Source organism: Rhinolophus sinicus, chromosome 15 (genome assembly GCF_057876585.1).
Source record: "Rhinolophus sinicus isolate RSI-liver-muscle chromosome 15, RSI-T2T, whole genome shotgun sequence".
Lineage (NCBI taxonomy): Eukaryota > Metazoa > Chordata > Mammalia > Chiroptera > Rhinolophidae > Rhinolophus > Rhinolophus sinicus.
The window spans coordinates 106,777,369-106,800,097 of record NC_142515.1 but is presented as its reverse complement, the minus strand read 5'-3'; the positions used below and the strand labels follow the sequence as shown (position 1 = coordinate 106,800,097).

The 22,729-nt window shown below is 41.1% G+C and overlaps 2 protein-coding genes across 8 annotated transcripts in view; one reads left to right on the top strand and one right to left on the bottom strand.

Annotated features, from left to right (window-relative positions):
• Positions 1 to 10,226, bottom strand: part of GASK1B (golgi associated kinase 1B) — a 43,021-nt gene extending 32,795 nt beyond the window's left edge. Inside the window, exons 1-3 of one of the 4 annotated variants that reach the window (XM_019733238.3) lie at positions 9,972 to 10,226; positions 9,511 to 9,667; positions 7,693 to 8,833 (exon numbers count right to left, since the gene is read on the bottom strand). In XM_019733238.3, coding sequence (XP_019588797.3) covers positions 7,693 to 8,599 — 907 coding nt within the window. In that variant the 5' untranslated portion in view covers positions 8,600 to 8,833; positions 9,511 to 9,667; positions 9,972 to 10,226. Of the gene's footprint in view, positions 1 to 7,692; positions 8,834 to 9,510; positions 9,822 to 9,971 lie in introns of those variants that run through there. The other 3 variants (XM_019733240.3, XM_019733241.3, XM_019733239.3) reach the window with 3 other exon arrangements.
• TMEM144 (transmembrane protein 144) overlaps positions 8,136 to 22,729 on the top strand; it is a 74,027-nt gene continuing 59,433 nt past the window's right edge. For all 4 annotated transcript variants that reach the window (XM_074338392.2, XM_088792561.1, XM_088792562.1 and 1 more), the window contains exon 1: positions 8,136 to 8,270. The gene's annotated coding sequence lies outside the window, so the exon portion shown is untranslated. The remainder of the gene's footprint in view (positions 8,271 to 22,729) is intronic.

Here is a 22,729-nt window from a genome sequence, read left to right as displayed (position 1 = left end):
TGCTTAGCACACCACAAATAAGGTATTGCTATTATTCACGAGCAACTCCAAGCACTTTCTTTAAATGACAATTTTAGGTGCCTGTTTTACTTAGTTCAATCTAGAGAAACTAAGAAAATCTAAGGAAACACATCACGAAGAGCTGAATCAGCTTGGAAATTAGATGAAAATAAAAGGTAACATTTACTGAATGTCACTATGTGTTAGGCGCTGTTACAAATATTTTATAGGTATCCACTCACCTAATTCTCACAACTCTTTTTTTTTAAGAGGTAGGTACTTATCATCACCATTATTTTTATTATCATCATCCTGGTTATATTAATGAAGAAATAAGATACAAAGAAACTAAGGTAATTATCCCAGATCATCCAGCTATCAAGTTAGGAACCAGGATTGAAATTCAAGATGCCTAGATTGCCAGTTGTTATGAGCTGAATTGTGTCTCCCCACCCCCAAAATTCACATGTTGAAGCTCTAACCCCCCAGTACCTCAGGATGTGACTGTATTCCTAGATAGGGGCTTTACAGAGGTAATTAGGTTAAAATGAAGCCAGCATGGTGGGCCCTAATCCAATCTGACTGGTGTCTTTGTAAGAGGAGGAGATGAGAACACAGAGACACAAGAGATGTGTGCACATCGAGGAAAGGCCACCTGAGGGCATAGTGACAAGGTGGACATCTGTAAGCCAAGGAGAGAGGCCTCAAAAGAAACCAAACATACTGACACCTTGATCTTGGACTTCGAGCCTCCAGAACTGTGAGAAAATAAATTTCTGTTGTTTAAGCTATGCAGCCTGTGATATTTTGTGATGGCAAAATAATACTCCTGTCCATGCTCTTAACTACAAAGCTATTTGAATTGGAGTCTGTGTGGCTTCCTTTGTAGGCTTAGGGTGGTGCCTAACACATGGAAAGTAAATGCTATTGATTACAACTGAATTCAACTGTAACTTCAGTAGTTACCCATTAATGGAGGTTGGAGCGGGGCTGTCTAGTCCTTCCGCACCTGTGTTGTCCTTAGAGACAGATGGGAACAGATTCTAATGGCAAGGTCATGACCTTGAGCTCAGGCTGGTGCTGTGAATCCCGAAATCAGTGGCAATGTGATTTCCTCCAGGCCACTGAACTCTCTCATGGCCCACAAGTGTCAATTCCACAGGGGCAGGGATTGTTGACTGTTTGGATTGTTCCACAGGGGCAGGGATTGTTGATGTAGCCCCAATGACTAGAAGAGTGGCTGGTACATAGCAGGTGCTCAATCAACACTTCTTAAAAGACAAAAAAGATAAAGTGATACTGTAGAGGGGAGTATACTGCATGGAGCTGGGGCCCGTCCACCTTTTATGCTGTGAGCCCTGTTTCAACAATTCACTGTTCCTTCTATCCCAGCTACGCGTGAGATCAGGGGACAAGTTACAGAGACACAGCAGAGAAGGTTACTCAGTTCCCCGACTTTGTCTATGAAGGTATGTACTGAGCAAACAAGGGGACCCTGGAGCAGAGCTCTGCTTGGAGTGGATGCTCAGTAAACTTTTGTTCGCTGATGAATGAGAGCATCAAGCGGATTGCTAAAGAAATACCCTTAGGGCTCTTCTGATAAAGAACCCAATGTGCTCTCAATCCAGATTCTTAAAAACAAAACATGATTCCTGCATTTCCAAATGCATATTTTAAAAAGGTTTGCAGCTACATCCAAGATTTCCAGGATATTGTAGTCAGTGTGTTTTCAAGTTGAGCCGGGTTATTTTCATAACTTCCTACAAAACACCCCCGTCCTCCTCACCTGAGGGTCTGAAACAACATGAAATGTGCAGCTGCCCACCCTCTCGCTCTGGTACCTGCGCCGTCACCCACAACTCACGACGCTGCTGCTCGCAGGGACTTGAAGAGAGAGTGGGAAATACACAATGTCTCTCTCCTACTTTACGCTAAGAAGAGGCAACACAAGTTGGAAACAGTGAGCAACTTGGGATCAACAGTGTATTTCAATGGAAGTTGGTAGCATGCCTGCAGTGGGCCATCTAAGCAGCCCTGACATGCAGAATTCCTGGAACCAGGCTACCTTAACTCAGTATGACAGCTCTGTGGCAATAGAGCAGCATCCTAAAAATAAAACATACATAATGTGTCTTCCATGCTGGGCATGAATAATAGCACAATGCTTAAATGCTACTAAAATGGTGTCTCTTGGGATCCATTCATATTACTGTGCAGACTGCCAGGGACAGCTTTGGCAAAGCTGCTAAACAGAAGATCACAGAGGGGTGCTGGATTTTCTTGAGCCCTCTTCTTTTACATGGACATAGTCTGCTTTGTCTTGTCTTAGACAAACATTTACAAATCATTTTGTTAAAATAATTATCTCAATGTTATCAGCACCACATGGCATCTGCTGACCTTTGTCATGATGGATGACTTTTGCAAGGATGGTTTGGCTTAAAACACACTAATATGTTCATTTACATAGCATCTATATGATAGTGTTTGTTAAGACAAGAAAATCTGGTAAGCACTGCCTTGCATTAAAAACAAAACCCAAACCTCGTAGCAACACTCAGAGCAGTATGCAATACTCCCTTTGGGTAAAAATACTATTAATGTTAAATTGTTAGATTGAAAAACAAAATTAAATAGAAATGCTAGCATAGTGGTGAATCAGAAATCACATGCCAAAATTTGCACATTTTTATCACTATTCCATAATTATACCAAGGTATATTTGAGAGATGGCATGTACGAAGTAAAACAACATAAGGAGGCTTTAGTATGAGGCAGAGTTGCGTACAAATTCCGATTCCACTGCTCACTAACTATGCATCCCTAACAAATTTCATAACCTCACTGAGCCTCAGGATTCCCCCATTTAAAGTATCAATACTATCTGCGGTATAGAAGTGATACAGTGGGCAAAAAACCAAATGCAGTACAGGCATTGTGTGATGCCGAACACTAGATTCATTATAAATTCATAATTGAAGATTTCATTATTGCAAATATGGATTGTTTTTAAAAAGCCCTTTGATACTACATTTCCATTCACTTTTGAATTTCCTGCAAAGACACGCATGTGGTGAGCCTCTGGTCCCGTGATAATTGCTAGATTTGTAGTATGATACACCTGTAGGCAATTCCTACTTGGCCTTTCCCCAAGTATACCATTTGCATTTTCTGGGATCTCTTTGGGGTAACACCTGTCAGAAAATGGTATGGTCTATACGACAAAGCCACTAAGTCTACTAATTTCACATACATATTTTTGTATTCAAGGAGAATCACCTAGAATTCATTAAGTTATACAACTAAGAACCTGTGTCCCAGACTAACCTGAGCTTGTGGCTCTGTGCTGAGCGGATCGCCCATGTCACTTTTACTAATTTAAAAAAAGAGAAAAAAATCACTGAGGATGAGCTTTATAATTAGGACCTTTTATCTGTGGACTGAATCAACAGATGAAACAGGTGGGGCCAGGCAAATCGTTCAGATCATAGTGTTTGAGTCACTTATACATCTCTCTTTATATGTCGTGTACTCTTTTTACATGCAGGCAATTTATATGACTTTGGACAAGGTACTTAATTACTCTGGGCCTCTATTTCCACATTCACAAAACGTCTCTCATAGAGTACCCACCGCAGAAAAATTTTACAAGGATTTAGAGATAATGTATGCTCAGTACTTAAAACAGTGCCTGGTACACACAATAACATCTGTATTACTCTCGCTGCGGCTAAAGCTGTTGTCTCCTTGAGAAAATAGAGGTTCCCGTAGCCTGCATCTGTGCATTTGTGTGCGTGTCATCTGTTTCTAGTTATATGAAATAAGTGGATATACCACTAATAGCTTGCGGTGATGGAGAAAGAAAACATACCTTACAGGATTTGTTGAAGGAAGACTGATGAAAAGAGGGAAGACTGGGAAGTTAGAAGACAAGGGTTTGAAATCTTTCTGGACAACTAACTGATGGTATGACCTTGAGCTGTCTTCAGAGTACTTTTCCTTCACCTCAAAATGGAGGTTAAAAAAAAAAAATTCTACTGCATAGATTTCTTGGAAAGATCAACTTAGATAAGCCAAATATCTATATTCAACTCACCATACAGACTAGCTACATTGTTCGTACTAACCATGAATTTATTTTCACAAACATTAATCAAAAGTCCGAGAACAGGAACAACACTTAAGGAAGATAATTTACAGGATTTGCTGGCTACCCACCCTCCCAGTTATGAAAAGATCTACTCCTAACCAAGGCAGACCATCAGAGAAAGATACACTGAAACTAAATCCTATTGTTCCTCCTACAGAAACCTCATTATCAAAGTACATTATAGTGTGAGGCCAGCAGACCATATTGATGGGCCTCACAAGAGCTCTATAAACCGTTTGATTTGCATTATACAGAGTCTGCCAAGGACATTTTTCATTACTTCTACAATGAGATCTTTATAAGATCCTCCCGGAGAAATCCCAGCCTGGGCTTAGGTCTAAAATCAGTAGCACCTGTCTTGAGTATTGGAAGCTGGAGGCAAATATAGATTTACTGTTTAGAGTCAGTGATACAGGCCAAGAATGCATTCCTGTATTGTCCAAAAATATTTATTGAGCACCTACTGTTTGCCAGACTCTCCACTGGGGGATAGAAATGGAATGATACACAAAGCAATGATATAGGATGAGCCAGAAATAAGTGCTGGGTAACTCGATGAAATATATCACCTCCTTAGATGGACAGGGAGGTGAAAATAAAGCAAAGCTTGGACCAAAAGAAGAATAGGAGGACCCTAAAAGGAAAATACACACTTCTGTGGAAATCAGGGGAAGAAAGACACAAGTCAGGAAAAGACTAGAAATAGGTAGATGGAGAAAGACACCAAGAACCTAAGACTGTCTATATATCTCCTACCATGACCAGAACCGATCTATTTATGTACCTTATCCGTATAATACTCTACATAAGGAGAATTATATGGTGTAGGGCGCTCATAACTATATTTAAATTATTTCACAGACTCTTAAGGAAATTGCCCTGACTTTATAACTCTAAATAACTAAATCCGAGAACGTATCAAAGAAAGAACAAAGAAAAATCTGGTACTGTTTGAGATACAATCTTAGGTATTTAATGCATCACATTGAATTAAATACAATCCCGTTAGTTTCTTTCCATCACCACTTACTTCTGAAAGGACAGAGGAACATCAGGCTATGTTGGGATTATAAACCCTTCCTTCAAACTGAGTGCAACTCCCCTTTTTATTCCCAAAGACGCTGGATATTCAGAAAACAGAAATAAATATGTACGAGGAATCCTGGTATCGAAAAGTTGAACTGCGCAGTTAGGAGACCTTGGTTGTAGTCCTAGTCCCGTCGCATAAAGAAAAGATATGTGAGGCTATGTGAGTAATTTGGTACCTTATGTGCTTAGTGTAGTAACAGAAATAGCCAACACTTATTGAAGGTTTACTGTGTGACAAGTACTGGTTCCACGTTTTCCATATATCGACAATAGCCTCATGAGCTAGGTAGTACTGTCATTTATAGCTGAGGAAACTGAGGCACGCAGAGATGCTGTAACATTTCCAGGTCACATGGCTGGTAAATTCACACCCAGTTGTCCCGTTCTAGAGCCCACGCTCCTACCCACTGCTTTATTCTCCCAACTTCCATCCAGGAGCATCCTAGGGAAGATCAAAGGATGTATCAGAGTATCGTGCCTCGGGCTATATTCAAGAGTTCACCTTATCTTCACAGGGGCCTTTATGACATGAAAACAACCGGCAATATCAAGTAACAAGGACTACATTATGTCCAGGAAAGCCTCAGTATATGCCTGCTGTCTCAGTTCCCACCAATATCTTCTTTCATTTCAGAGGGTTCCAGTTTGGATAATAAGTAATACAGCCACCTAAGGCCAGTGGTTAAGAGGTTATGTTCTGATTTTACTGGGCCTAGGTTCGAAAACAGCTTAGCTGTTAACATTAGCTGTGGGAGTTGAAACCAATTACTTTGCCTAAATAAGCCCCAATTTTCTTATCCACCAAATGGAAATAATAATAGTGCCTACTTCTTAGCATTGTTGTGAGAATGATAGAAGTGCATGTATGAACTATATGAATCAGTATATGCTTAGCAAACAGTGAGCACCCAATAAAAATTAGCTTTTACCAACAGTCAACTAAAAGTTTTAGGGGCTAGGGTATGGCTGGATGGCTCAGTTGGTTAGAACGCAAGCTCTGAACAACAGGGTTGCCACATGGGCCAGTGAGCTGTGCCCTCCACAACTAGATTGAAGACAATGAGCTGCCGCTGAGCTTCCGGAGGCGGGGGCCGGATGGTTGTTTGTTAGAGCGAGCTGTCAATGACAAGGTTGCCGGTTCAATTCCTGCATTGGATGGTGGGCTGCGCCCCCTGCAACTAAGATTGAAAATGGCGACTGGATTTGGAGCTGAGCTGCGCCCTCCACAACTAGATTGAAGGACAGTGACTTGACTTGACTTGGAGCTTATGGACCCTAAAAAAACACACTGTTCCCCAATATTCCCCAATAAAAATAAATAAAAGTAAAAAATAAAAATAAAAGTTTGAGGGGCTATTCCACATCAGCATAATCAGTATAATCATGGTGGGCTACCTTATAAACTTGAGACATCGAAACATACCTGTGACTCTGAAGCACGTAGACATAAACCATGATAAGTAAGGAATGCCGTACCTGTCTAAGTAAATCACTGGTACTTCAAGAAGTACCCATTCTAAAATTAAATTATAATCCTAAAGACATTAGAAATCGAGTTTCGTTCTTAGCCAGTCCCAAGAGTTTTAATTCATTCGAGCCCAGACTCCATGGGACTCTCACTAAAATACTAAATTCTATGGTGACAGGGACTAAGGGACTATCCTTTCAGTTTATAATCTCTTTGGAGTCCTTCTGGGATTGTTCTACTTTTAAACACAAGCCACTGGCCCACCCTACTTTGTGGCCATAGACCATGCCATAGAAGTGACTGGCTACATACCCTAGAACCTGCCAAAATGTTTGTCACCTGAGAGAATCTTGGAAATCAGACTCAATAAACCATAGTCATGGACTTGAAAAAAACCACATGGCTAGTTAGCATATATACTGAACAATCACCTGTTTTTGCCTCATTTTCTTTGTTAAATAAAGGGGTTAAACCCATTCTGAAAAATCAAGAGGCTGCATCTAACTTGGGCTGGCTCTGGGCCTTTTAAAAAGATTCCATCTGCTGAAGAAAGATAACCTACTTCCCCCTTACTTTCAAAAACTAACGAACAAAATTTACGTGCTTCCATAGTAACCCATCTAATAATATGCCTGACTGTCAGCAAGATTACCCTGGCTTCCTCTCTTCATCACGCAAATTGCCATTGGATTTAATTAGATTTAATAAGCCACTGGGAAGTGCAGTAAGGGAAATGGAGAGCAAGGATTATACAGTGTGGGCTTACTCTTCTATGTGGAGGACAGCATTTCCCTGGAACCGCCATATCCTCCCCAAACTGGGAAAATCAAGAATGCCAAGCATACGGAAAGACATGCTGCTGCTGCTGCTGCTGTCCAAATGTGAAACGTGGGTGGAGACAATCATTTAGAAAAAGAGAGTGAGGGAAAAAAGAAAATCAACCCGAATCCCCAACAGCTGCAAACAAAGCATGGGAAGCTGTTACCTTGGATGAACTCTGATTTCCTGCTCACAGAAGGCAGGGTCCTGTTGAGCCCCAGGATCCTGTCCAGGTGGAAGGCAAACACCTCACTCATGTCCAAGGGATGCTTGACCAGCCCACAGGGGCCAGGGCCGCAGCCAGGCACAGAGCCATAGGTGCTCCCCTCCAGCACCAGCAAGAGCGCTTTGCTGTTAGGCGACAGGGGCTGGAGGCCCACCACCGCACCATCGGCCAACAGGCGCATTCTGCGGATGTCTTCTTTGCTCAGCCACGAGGGGGCGCTCTCGCTGTAGATCCTGATGTTGCTCTCCCTGGCATGGGGCAGCTGGAAATCTGAGCCGCCACCTCGTACTCCCGGACCCCGTAACAACATCCAGGGTCGTCCAGTGTTAGCCCGGTTTCCTCCCTGGATGTACCCAGGCAATTCAGCATCAGCTGCCCTTGCAGCTTCCTGCAGCTGAAAGGACGGTCCATCCAAAGCCTCCTGTCCTGGGGCTGGAGATGCCACTGCATACTTCTTCCTGCGCTTTGGTTTCACTGTGCCACGGATATTGGCGGGCTTGCTGCGCTTGGAGCGTAGGGTAATGTACACCACATTGGGCTGCAGGGTGGTCCCATTACTCTGGGACTCTGGAGGAGCCAGGGTACCATCCAAGGGTAACTCAGGGAAGGGTGCCTCAGCGGTGTCGCGGCTCTGCTGTGGCCCCTTTTCCGGGGCCCGTCTGTGCTGGAGGGAGGCGCGCCCCACCTGGCTCACCAGGAAGCCCAGGTAGATGGCACAGGCAGTGCCCAGCAGGAGGTTCCTCCGGGTCCTTGGACGCCGGCTGCTCCAAAGTTTACGCACCCCTGGGACGCACAGGGTGCAGATGAACCAGTTTATGAGCTGCCCTGGCTTGTCTGGACAGGTCATTTCTCTGCCGCATCCACATGTTGAACAGAGTTTAAAGTCTGAAGTTGGCTCCTGCTGACATGATGCATGGTTTCCTGAATTCAGCTGTTGCCTCACTTAGATGCCTTAAGTGGTCTCCGGTGGGTAGAGATGGAAGTAAAGGGTTGGTGATGGATTTGGGAATGTTTGTGACACTCGCCACAACAAACCTTTTAAACTCCTATCAGCCTCCCCAAGGAGAAGTGTGGCTTCTTTCTGAGAATGAATGGAAACAGAGTTAACTGAGTCACAATCTCAAACTAATTCAGTTCCTCTACAACAGCAAAAGAAAGAAATAACCCTTTCCTTTCATTAATATCACCACTAAATGTTTTTTGTTTTATACTGAAGTTTAAGAAACAGAAACAAGATAGATGTATTGATCTGATATTCAGTTTAAATTAGTCAGAACAAGCCACAAAAATCCAAGAATATTTTAGAACTTGTAGTTAGACTCATTTAATTTGATTCTGAAGGAAAAGCATTAAAACCAGGCTTTTCCTTTTGAAATTCAAAAATAACTTAAAACAAGTAATAGATGGTTTTTAAAAATCTATAGATATCCCACATTTGTTTTTTAAATCCTGCACTAATTAGTTAACTAATTAACATTCAACTTCAGAAATATATTCTCTTAATCTAACAGAACAATTTTTTCTTCGTATGTTCCATTATCTGATATTATTATTACTCTATTATAGAGCCATAAATGCCCATATATCTTGAAAGCAGTTACATTTATTGTCACACACACAGAAACACAACATACAAATCCGACTGCTTTTTATTCCTTTTCTCTCCACCAAAGTCAGCTGAAAGAAAATAAAAGGATCTCTAGTTCTAGTTTTTCACATTATTAATTAGAAGAAGAAACCATAAGCAACTGTACTTACACAGCTGGCCCCATGCTTGGCTCCAGAAACAATGTAATCCCTGACTCTAATGCAAAGAACTTTTAAAGGCTGAGGCATGTAAGTAGAACATATTTCATGGTCAAGAGGGTTCCACATTTCAAATATTTCAGCTCGGCTTTAAAAGCTCCGTTGAAAACTAGTGATTGCAAAGCAAAAAAACAAAAACAGAAACAAACAAACCAGTTACTTGTAAACTGACTGCTTATAACCCAATGTTAAGACAAGTGAGGTTTAAAAAAAAGAGTTTAAAAAATAAACTGCAATTTTAAATTCTGAAAAAGTAAATGCCGTACAGAAGCAGTTTTCATTCAAATAATTTTCCACTTATTTTTAACCCCTGGGAGCCCTCTAGTGTCCTGTTTGGAAACAGACTCTGAAGTGTTAGTCTCATGGAATTAAAAAAGGTTTGAATGTTTGCTTAGCAGCAGCCCAATAAATACCTTCTAAGATGATAATGCTGTCATCCCACTGTCTGTCCCACTTAGCTGGGGACGAGAATACCAGGGTTTCCAGAGACGACGACTCACTTTACCGTCTTGGCCGTTTACAGAGGAACATTTCTCTCCAACATTTGTCTCCTACCACTTCTGAGAAGAGAAGGCCTGAAAGTTCAAAAAAGTTGAGAAAGGGTTAACACAAATGAGGAAAAAAATAGAACAGTGAGATAAGTGTACACATAGATAGGGAAAGACATGTATAGTGAGCACTTGCATCATGAAAAGGAAAAAGTCGTGGATTCTCTCTGATTGGAGGTTTTTTTTCAAAACCGGTTAGTAATTGGCTTAGGCAGTTTGCATGTCCCGGCACAAAGGCAGAGGTTGATGACCTCCAGGCCTCACCTAGGCATATTCTTTTTGCTTCTATGGCAAATAGAATCAGAAGGCAAGAAAGGGACAAGATTCTCTTCCCCATTGGGGAAAAAACATTTGTGATACTATGGGGGGAGGGTAAGAGATTACAGTATGGTAGTCAATCCTAAAAATACTACATTTTACAAAGCAAAAAGATTACAGAATTGGAATATATACAGAAGGAAAGAATATACTTTCAAGTGAAAAAATACCAAAAATTATAATAGATCTGTTACTTTAGCACTCTTAAACTCAGACCTCTCTTCCTCTGTAAAAGTTCTGCCACATGGAGGAAAGAGAAGGAGCAATGCCAGTACTGACTGTGGCCTTGAAGTACCTGTAGATTTTGGCTAAACTTTGTAAGAATCCAAGCATGAAAGCAATTTTCTTGGTGCTCCAGACTCTTAAAGCACACTTCCATATGCACAGAATTATTTTCTAGATAGTAAATGTTAACTTCTTGAAACCATGGCAGAGCTGTTTCATTATAACTCTTATTATTTTCACATATTGAGACAAATAACTGAGCTGACTCTAAAAATTGAAAACTTTTTGGCAGAAGCCAAGTTATAAAAAGCAGAGGCCGCTGCTAGCTGTTTCTAAAGCAATTTTTTATTAGTGAAGAAATGCTTAGGAAGTAGATAAGAGTTGTATGAGTTAATACGTTTGGTTGATTGATCCCTTCCCTCAAAAAATGTCTCTGTATTAGAAGAAGACTAACAGATCGCCTCCCCTTAAGCCACAAGAGGGATTAGTGGAGGCTAAAGGGTATGATGTTCGGAGAAGAGGCTCCAGAGGGAGAAAGCCTTGGCTTGGAGTTCTCTTCCTTCACTGCCTGGCTGTGGTCCCTTGTGACAAGGAACCTGACCTCTCATCCTCAGTTTCTATCCTTAAGAATAATAATACCACTTACTTCATCCATCTGTTGGGCTGATTAAATGAGAGAGTGGTGACAGAAGGATACTTTGAAATATCGGGCAACAGGTTTTTATCCTTCTAAAAGCCCCCAGACATAATCTAGACCACTAAACTTCTCTGTGTCAGCTGTGGGTGCTGAAGGCCTCAGTCCTCTGCCTGCTGCTCGCGCTTCCTGGTCACAAACGCAGAAGCCAGGACAGACAGCTGGCCCTCGGTCGTTTTGGCTTAGGATAGAACGACCAAAGCAGCAGTGGGTTTCGGCCTGTGTACAGGAGTAAAGATTGATTAAGCTACCTTGATTTTCAGGCTCCTTGCAGGAAACTAGTGCAGAGCTACAAATTATCTCTTCTCTCCTCACCTGAGGCATAGTTTGTATAAAAGAAAGAAGCTGCAGAGGACATTTAAAGGAAGGAAAGAAGGCCTCTGGTTACATTAAACCTGGCACATTAAAAAATGCATTAGAGTTCTAAATAAACACCTTAAAAGTGAAGGAGAAAAAGGTCGAGAAAAATTAGGGGTCCTTTTTTCATTCCTATCTAGTAGTTGTAAGACTCAGTTGTGCCCCCTCCCCCACTGTGATTCAGACATCTGTGACATATCTGGTAAGTTGTTGGGGTGTGGAAACTACACATGCATGTTTTATAAATTGATAGAGAACCTGGATTAGAAAAGACAGACTGTGTTGCTATCACATTCCCTGCCCATCCACCCATTTCCACCTCACCAGCCCAACAGATTCAAGCCCCAGGCAATCACTGATGAAGATATGTGCATGTATTCTGTGAGATGCCGAGGCCCCAGCAGCACTTTGGTTTTCCCTACAAGGAAATGTGATGTAGGGTCTCGGAGCAACCCTTGCTCCTCAGCACTTCCAGGTGTTGGCAATTGTGGAAGCACTGGTGGGAGGCAGGCGTGGCGTGGGCCTCATGGTTCCCAGGGAAGCAGCAGCAACAGCAGTGGGTTCCGCAGTGAGTCACCTTTCAGTAGCTGCACAGACAGAAAATATCTGTGAGAGAGGCTAGTGTTTGGTAACCAAAAATGACTGAGTTATAGCACATGAGTGACAAGCAATGCCATATCCCTGTGACACAAGAGAGTGTTTTTGAGAGGTCCTGGAGGTCTTGTTTTACTTACTAATTGCATAGTAAGAATCTATGCAATTTGAGTCACTCCCACTAGGCTGGTGAGATCCAGGAAAATGTAGGTTGCAGAGCCACTTAACATGTATTACAGATCCACTAAATGCCAGTTACTAAAGCTGGGTTCCGTGGGAGGTATGCAGCATCTGAGGCACTGCTGGGCTTAGTAATGTCTCAGTAATGATGAGTGCTTAGATGGACAAGCGAATAAAGATACTGAGATGATAAAGCACAATCCCTAGACTAGTGGTCCACGAAGTGTGGCCCTGGACCAGCAGCGTCCATTCCCCACCCCGGGAATTTGTTAGAAATGCAAATACCAGCCCAGAACTACAGAATTAGAAACTCTTAGAGGAGAGGCTCTGTAATCTGTATTGTAACAAGCCCTCCAGGTAATCTGCTACATGCTAAACTGTGAGAACCACTGCCTTAGAAAAGGACTCCCAAAAAGAATGTGGCAGGCCAAGAGGAAAATAGGAAAACACCAAAAGAGGAAGGATGGAAAAATGAAAAATTGTAGAAAGATGCAAAACAACATTTGCAATTTATACAAGAATTTTTTTCTACCATTTCCCTCTTTAGGAGAGTTCCATATCCTTCTCAACATTTCATCCATTGGTTGGAAAAAGACAGAATATGTTAATATCTGCCCAGCCACCCTCACCTACCCAGCCTTGTAGATTCTAGTCCTTTTTTCAAAGCAAGGTCATAGGATGCAGATACCAGGGCAGAAGACCATTTGAGAGAGACTACAATTCACAACCCATGGAATGAAAACCAGGAACACCCGTGGCTGGGTGTGGAGGGACAATCTAAGGAAAACTGCAGGAAGAACTCAAATCCTCTACAGGCCATTCCCAGTCTGCACCCACAAGACACCTGTTAAAGTAAAATCACACTGTTTTCCAAAAGGCAGTTCCCATGGCCACATAATGTTTTGCATAGGCAAAAACTATAAGCCAAAAAGCTTTGTCAGGAAGCCATTAGGGTTCTGAAACTAAAAAAATAAACAGATGCAAAGCAGTATAACACATAAAAGAAAATTAAATATTTTGATACAAAATGAATATGTCATTTCTCTAAATATAACCTATTTTTCTAGGAAACAACCAATGCTTTGGATAAGAAAGCACATTATTTTACAGTTCTTTGGAGAATGAAGAGAACCTTGATTGAAGGAATCACCAGCTCAGAGGAAATACTCCTTATTTTGTCATTGCAGTAATTGCTTATAATATAGAAATGGCCAGATGATATAGTTTCTGACAATAAATCCACACTGAGTTGAGGAATTTGTAAACAAAATATTCTTATCTCAGTAAGGTGCTTTTGGCAAGTGCTATGGACTGAGTATCTGTGTCCCCACAAAATTCATATATTGAAACACTAACGGCCAATGTAATGATATTTGGAGTTGGGGTCTTTGGGAAGGGGTTAGGTCATGAAGTTGGAGCTCTCATGATGGAGTTAGTGCCCTCAGAAGAAGAGACAAAGGAGAACTTGTTTCCTCTTTCTGTGCCACATGAGGACACAGCAAGGAGACAGCCATCGTCAAACCAGGGGGGGGGGATGGAGGGGGGGCGGTGGGCTCTCACCAGCACCAAACCATGCTGTCCCTCTGATCTCAGACTTTTCAGCCTTCAGAACTGTCAGAAATACATTTTTGTTGTTTAAACCACCCAGCTATGGTAATTTGTTACAGCAGCCTGAACTAGGACACCAAGATATTTAATTTTGCTCATTTCCTCATCTGAAAAAACAGGATTATTATATCTAGTGCCCAGGATTGTTCCAAGAATTAAATTATGTGTTATATGGAAAGCACTTAGCACAGTGCTTGATACACAGTAAGAAGTATGGCTCTTTCACTTGCTCTCTTTTCCTGGCAACGATGATACTAATGAGTAAGCACTCTCTAACGAGACCGTAAGAAAACACTGATGGATAGAACAGTGACTGACACATAATTTCAAGTTCAAGAAGCAGTCATCACTCATACTAAGTTACTAAATGCAGCAAATTATCCAGAATTTGCTCACTATCTCCTTCTATGTTTAACAAAGGACTTCAAAGATAATCAGAAGTATGTTGTATATTCTACTTGCTACTTTGGATTCAAACCTTTGGTCATTTTGACTGTGATATGTAGAATTAGCCTATGGTAACCACTGTGAGGCTATATAATAATGGCAAATACAGCAGGTCCTCGAATAACATCATTTCATTCAATGTTGTTTCATTATAACTATAGGAACTTAACTCTTGTTTAACCTCTGGTAAAACTGGTTTCATTATTCGTAGTTTCACCTCAGGTCCCAGAACCTATCTAATGTTAGGTAAGGACTTACTATAATTCAACTTAGGAGCATTTGTCATACAAGGTATGAAGTGTACATCACACACTGAAGAATTTCCCCTCAGGTGATATGAAACCTTCAGGCCCCTGAGATACACTCCTTACAGGCCTCTGGCATTGTTACCAGAATGATAATGACTAATGACAATAGTAATAGAATAGTTAACTTTGTCATTACCAGGACATTGCGGGGGGGGGGGGGGGGGGGGGGAACAGATCTTAGAAATATTCACTTATTATAGACAAAGAAAGATTCAGAGTTGACCGCGCCTATTTACCCATTGATCACAGGAGAGGCCACCCAAGTTCTGGATCAATTTAGCTAGCCAGTTCTCCTGGCAGGTAGCTCCCTGTTATGGAGAAACTTGTAATGGGTTATCGCAGATGGAGATGTCTATTGCCACATCTTTAGATGTCTATATTATTCTTTTGTTTTTATTTTTTTATTTAAAATACTTTTGGAGTAACCACTATATGACAGGTACTCTCAAGTCATTTTGGATGTAGCAGTGAAAACGATATCCATTTCCGTATCGAAAACGGTAACAGTCAAGGGGTGTATAGGATCCTACCTCCCAGACTAGACTCCCTTCTGAAACTTTCAGCTCTTTCAGTTCACCTACTTCCCCGTCTACCAACCTTTAGAGCCTGTCCAAACCTAACTGATATGTCTAGTTTCAGATTCCAATTCTTCTTGTTCTGTCTTGCCTCAATATAGTTAAGTAAATCATGCCTATACACCACCTCAAATACGACAATTCTAATCAGGCCAAATTTTTCACCTGGCAAGTGATGGTACCAGACTGGTTTGATTAGTTTTGTAGATTATTCACTTAGTTTGATGAATAATTCACCTACCAATCTGTCATATGTTTCAAAGTGAACCAAAGCTTATTTTCACTTATTCATTTTTTGAATCCTGGAAGAAAAAAGAAAAGGCATTTTCTTTTTCCTTAAGAAAAAAAAAAAAAGAATATAACATTCCCTCTAAAATACATAAATAATTAAAATAAATGGAAAAAGTTTAATAAGATAGGTTTGGAATTTCTGCAGCTAAACTTTTAAATGCCTAAGAAGTTTGGTGAATCTTATCACTAAACATTATTTTTCTAAGTTTTGCAGAGAGCATAATTGAAGATTAAAATGTATAACTCCTGCTTCAGCAGTACGTCAGGCTAGTTACTCTCCAAGGCTTTCTTACTTCAAACCTAGACTCAAGATAAATAAGGAAAAATATATATAATCCACTGTTTACAAGTTCTGTAAAAATGAAGTATTACCCAATTTAAAACTTCTGCAAATTGGGATCAGTTTATATTAGGGAAATATAAAAAAAATACCAAGCATACAAAGAAGAAAAGAAAACAAACACCAAGAGAGAGATAAATTTTAGAATTATCATAATCTAAATATAAATTTAGTATACATGAAAAATGTTTAGAGGAAGGCAAACTGAGCGTGCAACAAGCAGGAATTAAAAATGATTGAATATGTATTGAAAATAAATAAAAAACCACATTTGGAAATGATGTTCAATGTCATTCAAACAAATTGTTGAAATTAAAATTCAGTCGATAAAATTTTTGGCCCTGGACTCAACAGTGTACCTTATGTTGAACTAAATCTTCTACCACAAATAACTTAAAGTTGAAAAAATATATACACAATCCTTTGAGGCCATTGGAGAGCCAGTGCAAGTAATATTGAACAGCTAGAATCCTTCAGAAAAGGAAGCACAGAGGTGTGGTCCACATTGACCTCAGAATTTTCCTGAGGGCTTTTTCCAAATTGTGGCAAAGGTGAAAAGAGCCCAAGAAGAAAGCTCTTTTCTTGGGCTCTTGGAGATCTGAGCAGAGATTGAGTTCGGGGATGCCAAAAGAGATGGGATTTGAGGAGTAAAATATGGGAGAGAAAGGAACCTCAGAGAGAGTGCTCAAAAACCTGCACCCAAATGTCCCTCAAATTGCTGGTCAGTTTCTGAGCTCTAAATGTGCAAAGCAAGCCTGAAGAGAAGCAGTCAACAGCAGACAGGAATTACAAGAGTTGAGCTGGATTTCAGCAGCTGAACAGCACTGGGGTGTTCAAGATTGTTTTATTCAAGACAGAGGAGACTTGCTAAACACAGGCCTGAGACCTGGGAATGGGCATTGCCTGGGGTTAATGGCCATCCCTACGAGTAAAGCCAAAACCAAAATAGGTAAGGGATAACAGAGCTTAAAACCAAGTCTTCACTGGATCAAGATCATGCACTGAAACTCTTTGTGATTAAAAATCTTATTACTTTTTGGAAGAGTATCATATAGATAGAACCTCTACAGTTCAGTACCCATAATCAGAAACATGACTGAAAATTATAAAACGTGCTAAATAACATAAGCAAATGATCAATATAAAAAGAAAAGGCAAGAAATATAGAGGCCCAGGTGCCATCCACAGAGCCATCAGGGAGGCAGTGTATTGCCAGCCCCCGCAACTTGGCAAAGGCCCAATCCATGCTACTTGGCCACTTCTGGAGCCTGTGCATGCACCTCAACTGCATGCCTGACTTCTGGATGCTGTGCAACAGGAGCTCATGGCTCCAGAGGTTGCCATGCCTCTGCCGCCACTGCCTCACTGGTCTTCTTCCTGTGCACCTTCCCCTAGCACCCAAATGGCTCATATGGTGGGCTACCAGTGGTCATCTCTTGCAAAGGCAACTGAAAATTTCATGTCAGAAGAAATTTGGCTGGCATCCCCACAATTCTATGAAATAAAACTTGAAAACTTTGCTCCTTTCTCTGGCTCAGAAACACCACCAGGCTTTAGAGAGTGACCTTCCAGATGGGGCAGCCCAGTTGCTAATGCACAACTGGGGTTGCTACTTACACCCCCAACCCAAAGGGACAGTAAGTGAAGGGCACTTGATCTTAAGCTTCTGTAGCTTCATGATACACCCATCTCTGCATTGAGTCTGGGTTAAGAGTTGTCCATATTGCCAGTGTCCAGCAGTCTAGAGCGTTGGACACTCAGGAGCTATGCTGACTGCAAAGCTGAATTCTCTACCTCACAATATAGGAAACTTCTTGATCTTTTCTGCATTCCTTTCTCCAAGGTAGAGTTAGTTGTTACTTCCTGTCATGCGGGGTCTCGGCTCCCGCTCCCCACATAAGAACACAGGACATTGTGAGGCCAAAAAGGAACACCCATGGAGCCATAGATAGGGAGTCATACCTCTATATTCTTGTTGGCGGCTGGGTTGGAGACACAGGAAGCAGGAGCCACACTAACCACAACCTGCTGTCCTCTTCTCTCTGCCAACCAACCTCACTTGCTAGCTGCAATCCGCCATGCTAACTGCAATCTGCTCTTGCTAGCTCAGCCACCATCTTCTTGCTAGCCCCCATTTGCTGCTAGCGTAGCCATGGCAGTTATATTAGTGGCCAATGGCTCACTGGTTACGGCTGACAACCAACTAGCCACAGCTGATGGCCATCCAATCACAGTTGACGGCCATTTACTACCTGAGCCAGCACCTTTCCACGTGAAGCTGAGAGCCTGGAAACTACACTCCTGGCTCTGTCCTCACACCTCCTCTTTCTCCCTCTGATTTATTTTTCCTCTGTCCATCCATCATTCCCTCTGCTTATTTCCATTATTTCGCTTATTCTGTGGTATTGTCCTTCGTAATTAGTTGAATGCATTTTTTGGTGTCTGTTTTCAGGCAAACAGAAAACCTTAAAACACAATTCAAGCATCCACGAAAAGAAATTGTATTGGCTATTATCACTGAAACATCCAGAGTAGGCTTCAGTGCTGTTCGGTCTTATCAGGCCATGTTTCTCTGTTGTTCTCTTGGCTGTGCTCTTGTCCAGTGGCTGACTTCATCCTCAGGCTAACTTTCCTCCTCATCACAAAATGGCTTTCTGAAGCACCAGACTACATGATTCCTCTTTCATGTTTAGGTAATACACACACACACACACACACACACACACACACACACATATATAATCACAACCGCTTAACAAGATTTCTGAGCTTCATGCAGAGACCAATCACTATACGAATAGATAAAAGAATGTCATATAGGTTTACAACTTGGTCACATGCTTATAGCTGAACCAATAACTGTAGTAAATGATTTTGAATTGTCCCTGGACGTGGACATACAAATCCTTAATGTCTTGGCTTCTACCCAGTGGCAAATGGTTAGAATGATGTCAGGTAGACAAACAAAATATCCATTATAATCATGATAGATTTTTTTTCCTATTCCCCCATTAAAACCTTGAGAGCCTGAAGGGGACAGTACTGACTTATCTCTGTATCTTAGGTCCTATTTCATAGCTGACATATAATCAGTATTCAACAGTCACCCAAATAAATGAACAAATAATAATTGATTTTCCTCAAAAATATATTTGTCACCAACCATTCCTGTAATTCTTAAATCTTATTATAGTTGCAATAATATTTGCACAATACCTTATTGTTCAATACCACCCTGCATGGTTGTAATTTTTACCTATTGCTTCCTGAGTCTTTCACTCGATTTCAACACATCGCTGATTATTTTTAGAGCTGCAATTAACACAGACTTCAATTGCTATCCTGTTTTCCACTTGAGCAGCAAGGCTGTTGCCATGGAAACAGATTTCAATACCTCTCTCTAGAGTCTTGCATCAATACAATTTGATGAGAGAGTCTAACATACTATCTCCTACTTCTATTTTATAAGTACGAAGATCTATTACCTCAAAAAGATACTAGCCATTAGTGGGGTAAGGCATACTTAATGAAATATTGGTTTGACAGCTTGTCCAAGAAGATGTATCAGAGCCCTCACTTGGAGATAATTCCCTAATCAGAGTTGAAGAAAGTTTTTAATGTTTGAATTGGCTAAAAATTCCAAGTTACAAGGTAGATTTTATTTCAAGGAGGGAGAAAGAATCATTTTAATTGGCACCACTTGTTCAGCACAAAGTCACAGACTCATAACCTCTCTCAGAGAACCATGTATGGCGATTATGTGAGGGGAAACTTCCTTCCCCCAAACTCCACCACGCAAAGAGTAAGGTTTGAAATCTAATTCAGGTAGAAGATGGGGGGAGGGAGGAGTAAATTCCCAAGCATCTCTGGGTGAGGCAGCCCCCTTTAGCCAAGGGCGATTCTCTGGAAAGAGATGTCGTTCTCAGCCTTAGCTGCTATACTCTCAGCAGCTGGGGGAAGGCTATACTGGCTCCGTGGGGAACTGTGAGGGGAAGCAACAGCATCAACTACATATGAGTAGAAAGGACTGATCACCAGGTCCTAGACTCTAAACTGGAACACATTTTCATAGTGTAAGACCAAGCTTTGACCTTGTCAACACTCAAAAATCTTTTATTTGGTGACTCAATATGTGCTGTGATAGAATTTCCTATCTTATCGTGAAGTGTTTTCAGAATTTATCTCTGCAGGTGTATCACTGAGGGTGATCTGAGTTAACCCAAAGGCATGGTTTGGGAAAAGCCAGGATAGGAGAGATGCAGGTGACAAAGGGGCAGTGGGGGACAGATTATAATACTAGAGCCAACTGTATCAACAGGTACCAAAAGCACAGGGACCTAAGCAGTTAGTAGATAAGCCATAGCCAAGTATTCGTAGAGGTATTAACTCTTAGAAGCAAGCAGATAACAATGAGCTCGTGGATGAGAAACAAAGCCAAAAGGTACATGTACAGACGAGAACAGGGTCAAAAGAGTACATCAGTAGCAGAAAAAAGAGAAGAGGAGGAAGGGGAGTCTGGACCATAAGACAACAGTGAGGATCCCACCCTGAGTTTGTTTTGGAATCTTTTCTTAGTGCAGTGGTTTTTAAACTGAAGAAGCAAAAGGTTTGTTTCTGGATTTGTTTTTGTTTTGGTTATCTGCTTGTTTGGTTTATAATCCTGGCCCTATCAAGTGATATATTAAGACACTCAGTATATTTGCCCTTGGTCTATGCTTTCTCTGTCTCTGAAGAAAAACGATGATTATCCATGAACAGATGGAGACTGATTCTCCCAAGTGCCCTGGTCGCCACACTTTAGATCTTTGCTCTGTTAACCTTTGCCCTCATCCAAGCCACACCCCAACTGTTCCTGAGGAACATTTAGTTCCCATTAGTCTTGTTCTAGGAGAGAAACAGGTCAATATTATTAATGGAGTGTGTTCTGCATACCAGCAAGTTTGGAAATACATATGTATTTTTTTGTCAGGACATGCACAGTCTTCCTAACCATGAATACCTCCTCAACAAAGCCAGACCAAACTTGGCCCATTTCTCCATAGGACTCAGGCACATTCAGGGTTGCCAGGTTCTCTGCAGGGTATTAGTTGGGGCGTTTTCTTGCCTTCCTCATACTAGGCCCATTTCCAAGTGGCTGGGTACAGATCTTGCTTTTTACTGGATTTGCTCTGGACAGAATTCCTGACTGGCTCCTACTCTACTTTACTTTTATGTTTTGGTCTGCACTGCTGAAATCCTACCCTCCACACCTGCTCCATTGCTTTCTTGCTTTCTCACCTGTTCTTGTGTTCACAATCCCACAATACTCCCCTCTCTGACTCTCTTATAGAATGGCTAGAAATGCTAGACTGGATTGAAGGAGTGTCATAGAAGGGAACGTCAGAGGAGAGTTCATCGCAGTCCAAGGCCGTACAGGCCATAGGAAAGGCTCTGACTTTTAGTGCTAGGGAAATGGAGAACCACTGGAGGGTTTTCAGCTGAAGAGTGAACAAGGTCTGAAAATGATAGAAAATGATCACTCTGGTTGTTATTTTAGAAACAGATTGTAGGGGTATAAAGAAAAAAGAAGGAAAACCCTCTATAAGACATCAAAATAATTCAGACTGAGATGATGGAGGCTTGATCCATGATGGTTGCAGTAGACGTGGTAAGATGAGGTCAGGTTCAGACATATATATATATATATATATATATGTATATGTGTATATATATGTATGTATATGTGTATATATATGTGTATATATATATATATATATATATATATATATATATATATATATATATATATATATATTTAGCTGAGGGAAAATGTTGACAGATTGGAAATGGGGTATGACAGAAAGAACGGAGTCAAGGCTGATTCTAAGAGTTTCAGTTTGAGCGATTATTAAACATTTACATACTATTTCAGGAAATCATTACTGTGCTAGGCATTATTCTAAGTCCTTCCCCAATCACGACTAATTTAGTCCTCATAACAATCCTATGAGATAAATGTAATTAGCATCCCCATTTTATAGATGAGTAACTTGAGCGCAGTTATTTAAATGACTTGGGCAAGGGACCAGTGAATGTTAACTGAGATGGATCAGTGTAGGAGTGGAACAGATTTGGAGCATAATTAGGAGCTTACTTTTCCACTTTTTAAGGACCAGAGACCACTCACTACTCACCTCTCCAAGCTCAGTCTACCTTTGCTTTCAGCTGATATTAGTCCAGCGTATATACTTTGTGGGGGAAGAAGAAACTTCCCTCTACCCTCAAGGTTCTTTCAGCTGGTCTAATAATTAAATCTACATGAGACAGATTAAAAAGAGAAAAATAACCATATTTAATCAAATATGTACATATGGGAACACCACATACATGAGAGAGTCAGAGACCCCACATACGTGAGAGGTTCACCACAGAAAGGGAAAATGAGGTATACATAGCATGCTGACTGAGCTAAGGACGAGGTAAGGTGCCCTGGGGCTTCAGAGGAGAGGAAGGTCATTCACAAGACAATAAAAAGAGCAGATGTTCAGTAATTAGAAGTTTGCCCAGCCCTATAGCTAGGTCATAAAAAGTTATTTGTAATGATAACTCTTATTATGTGCAAGGCCCTAATTTAAATTCTTCTAAGTAGTTAAGGAGGGGAGGGCAGAAATTTCTCTTGAGCCCACAAAGTCTTAGTTGTCTTTAGC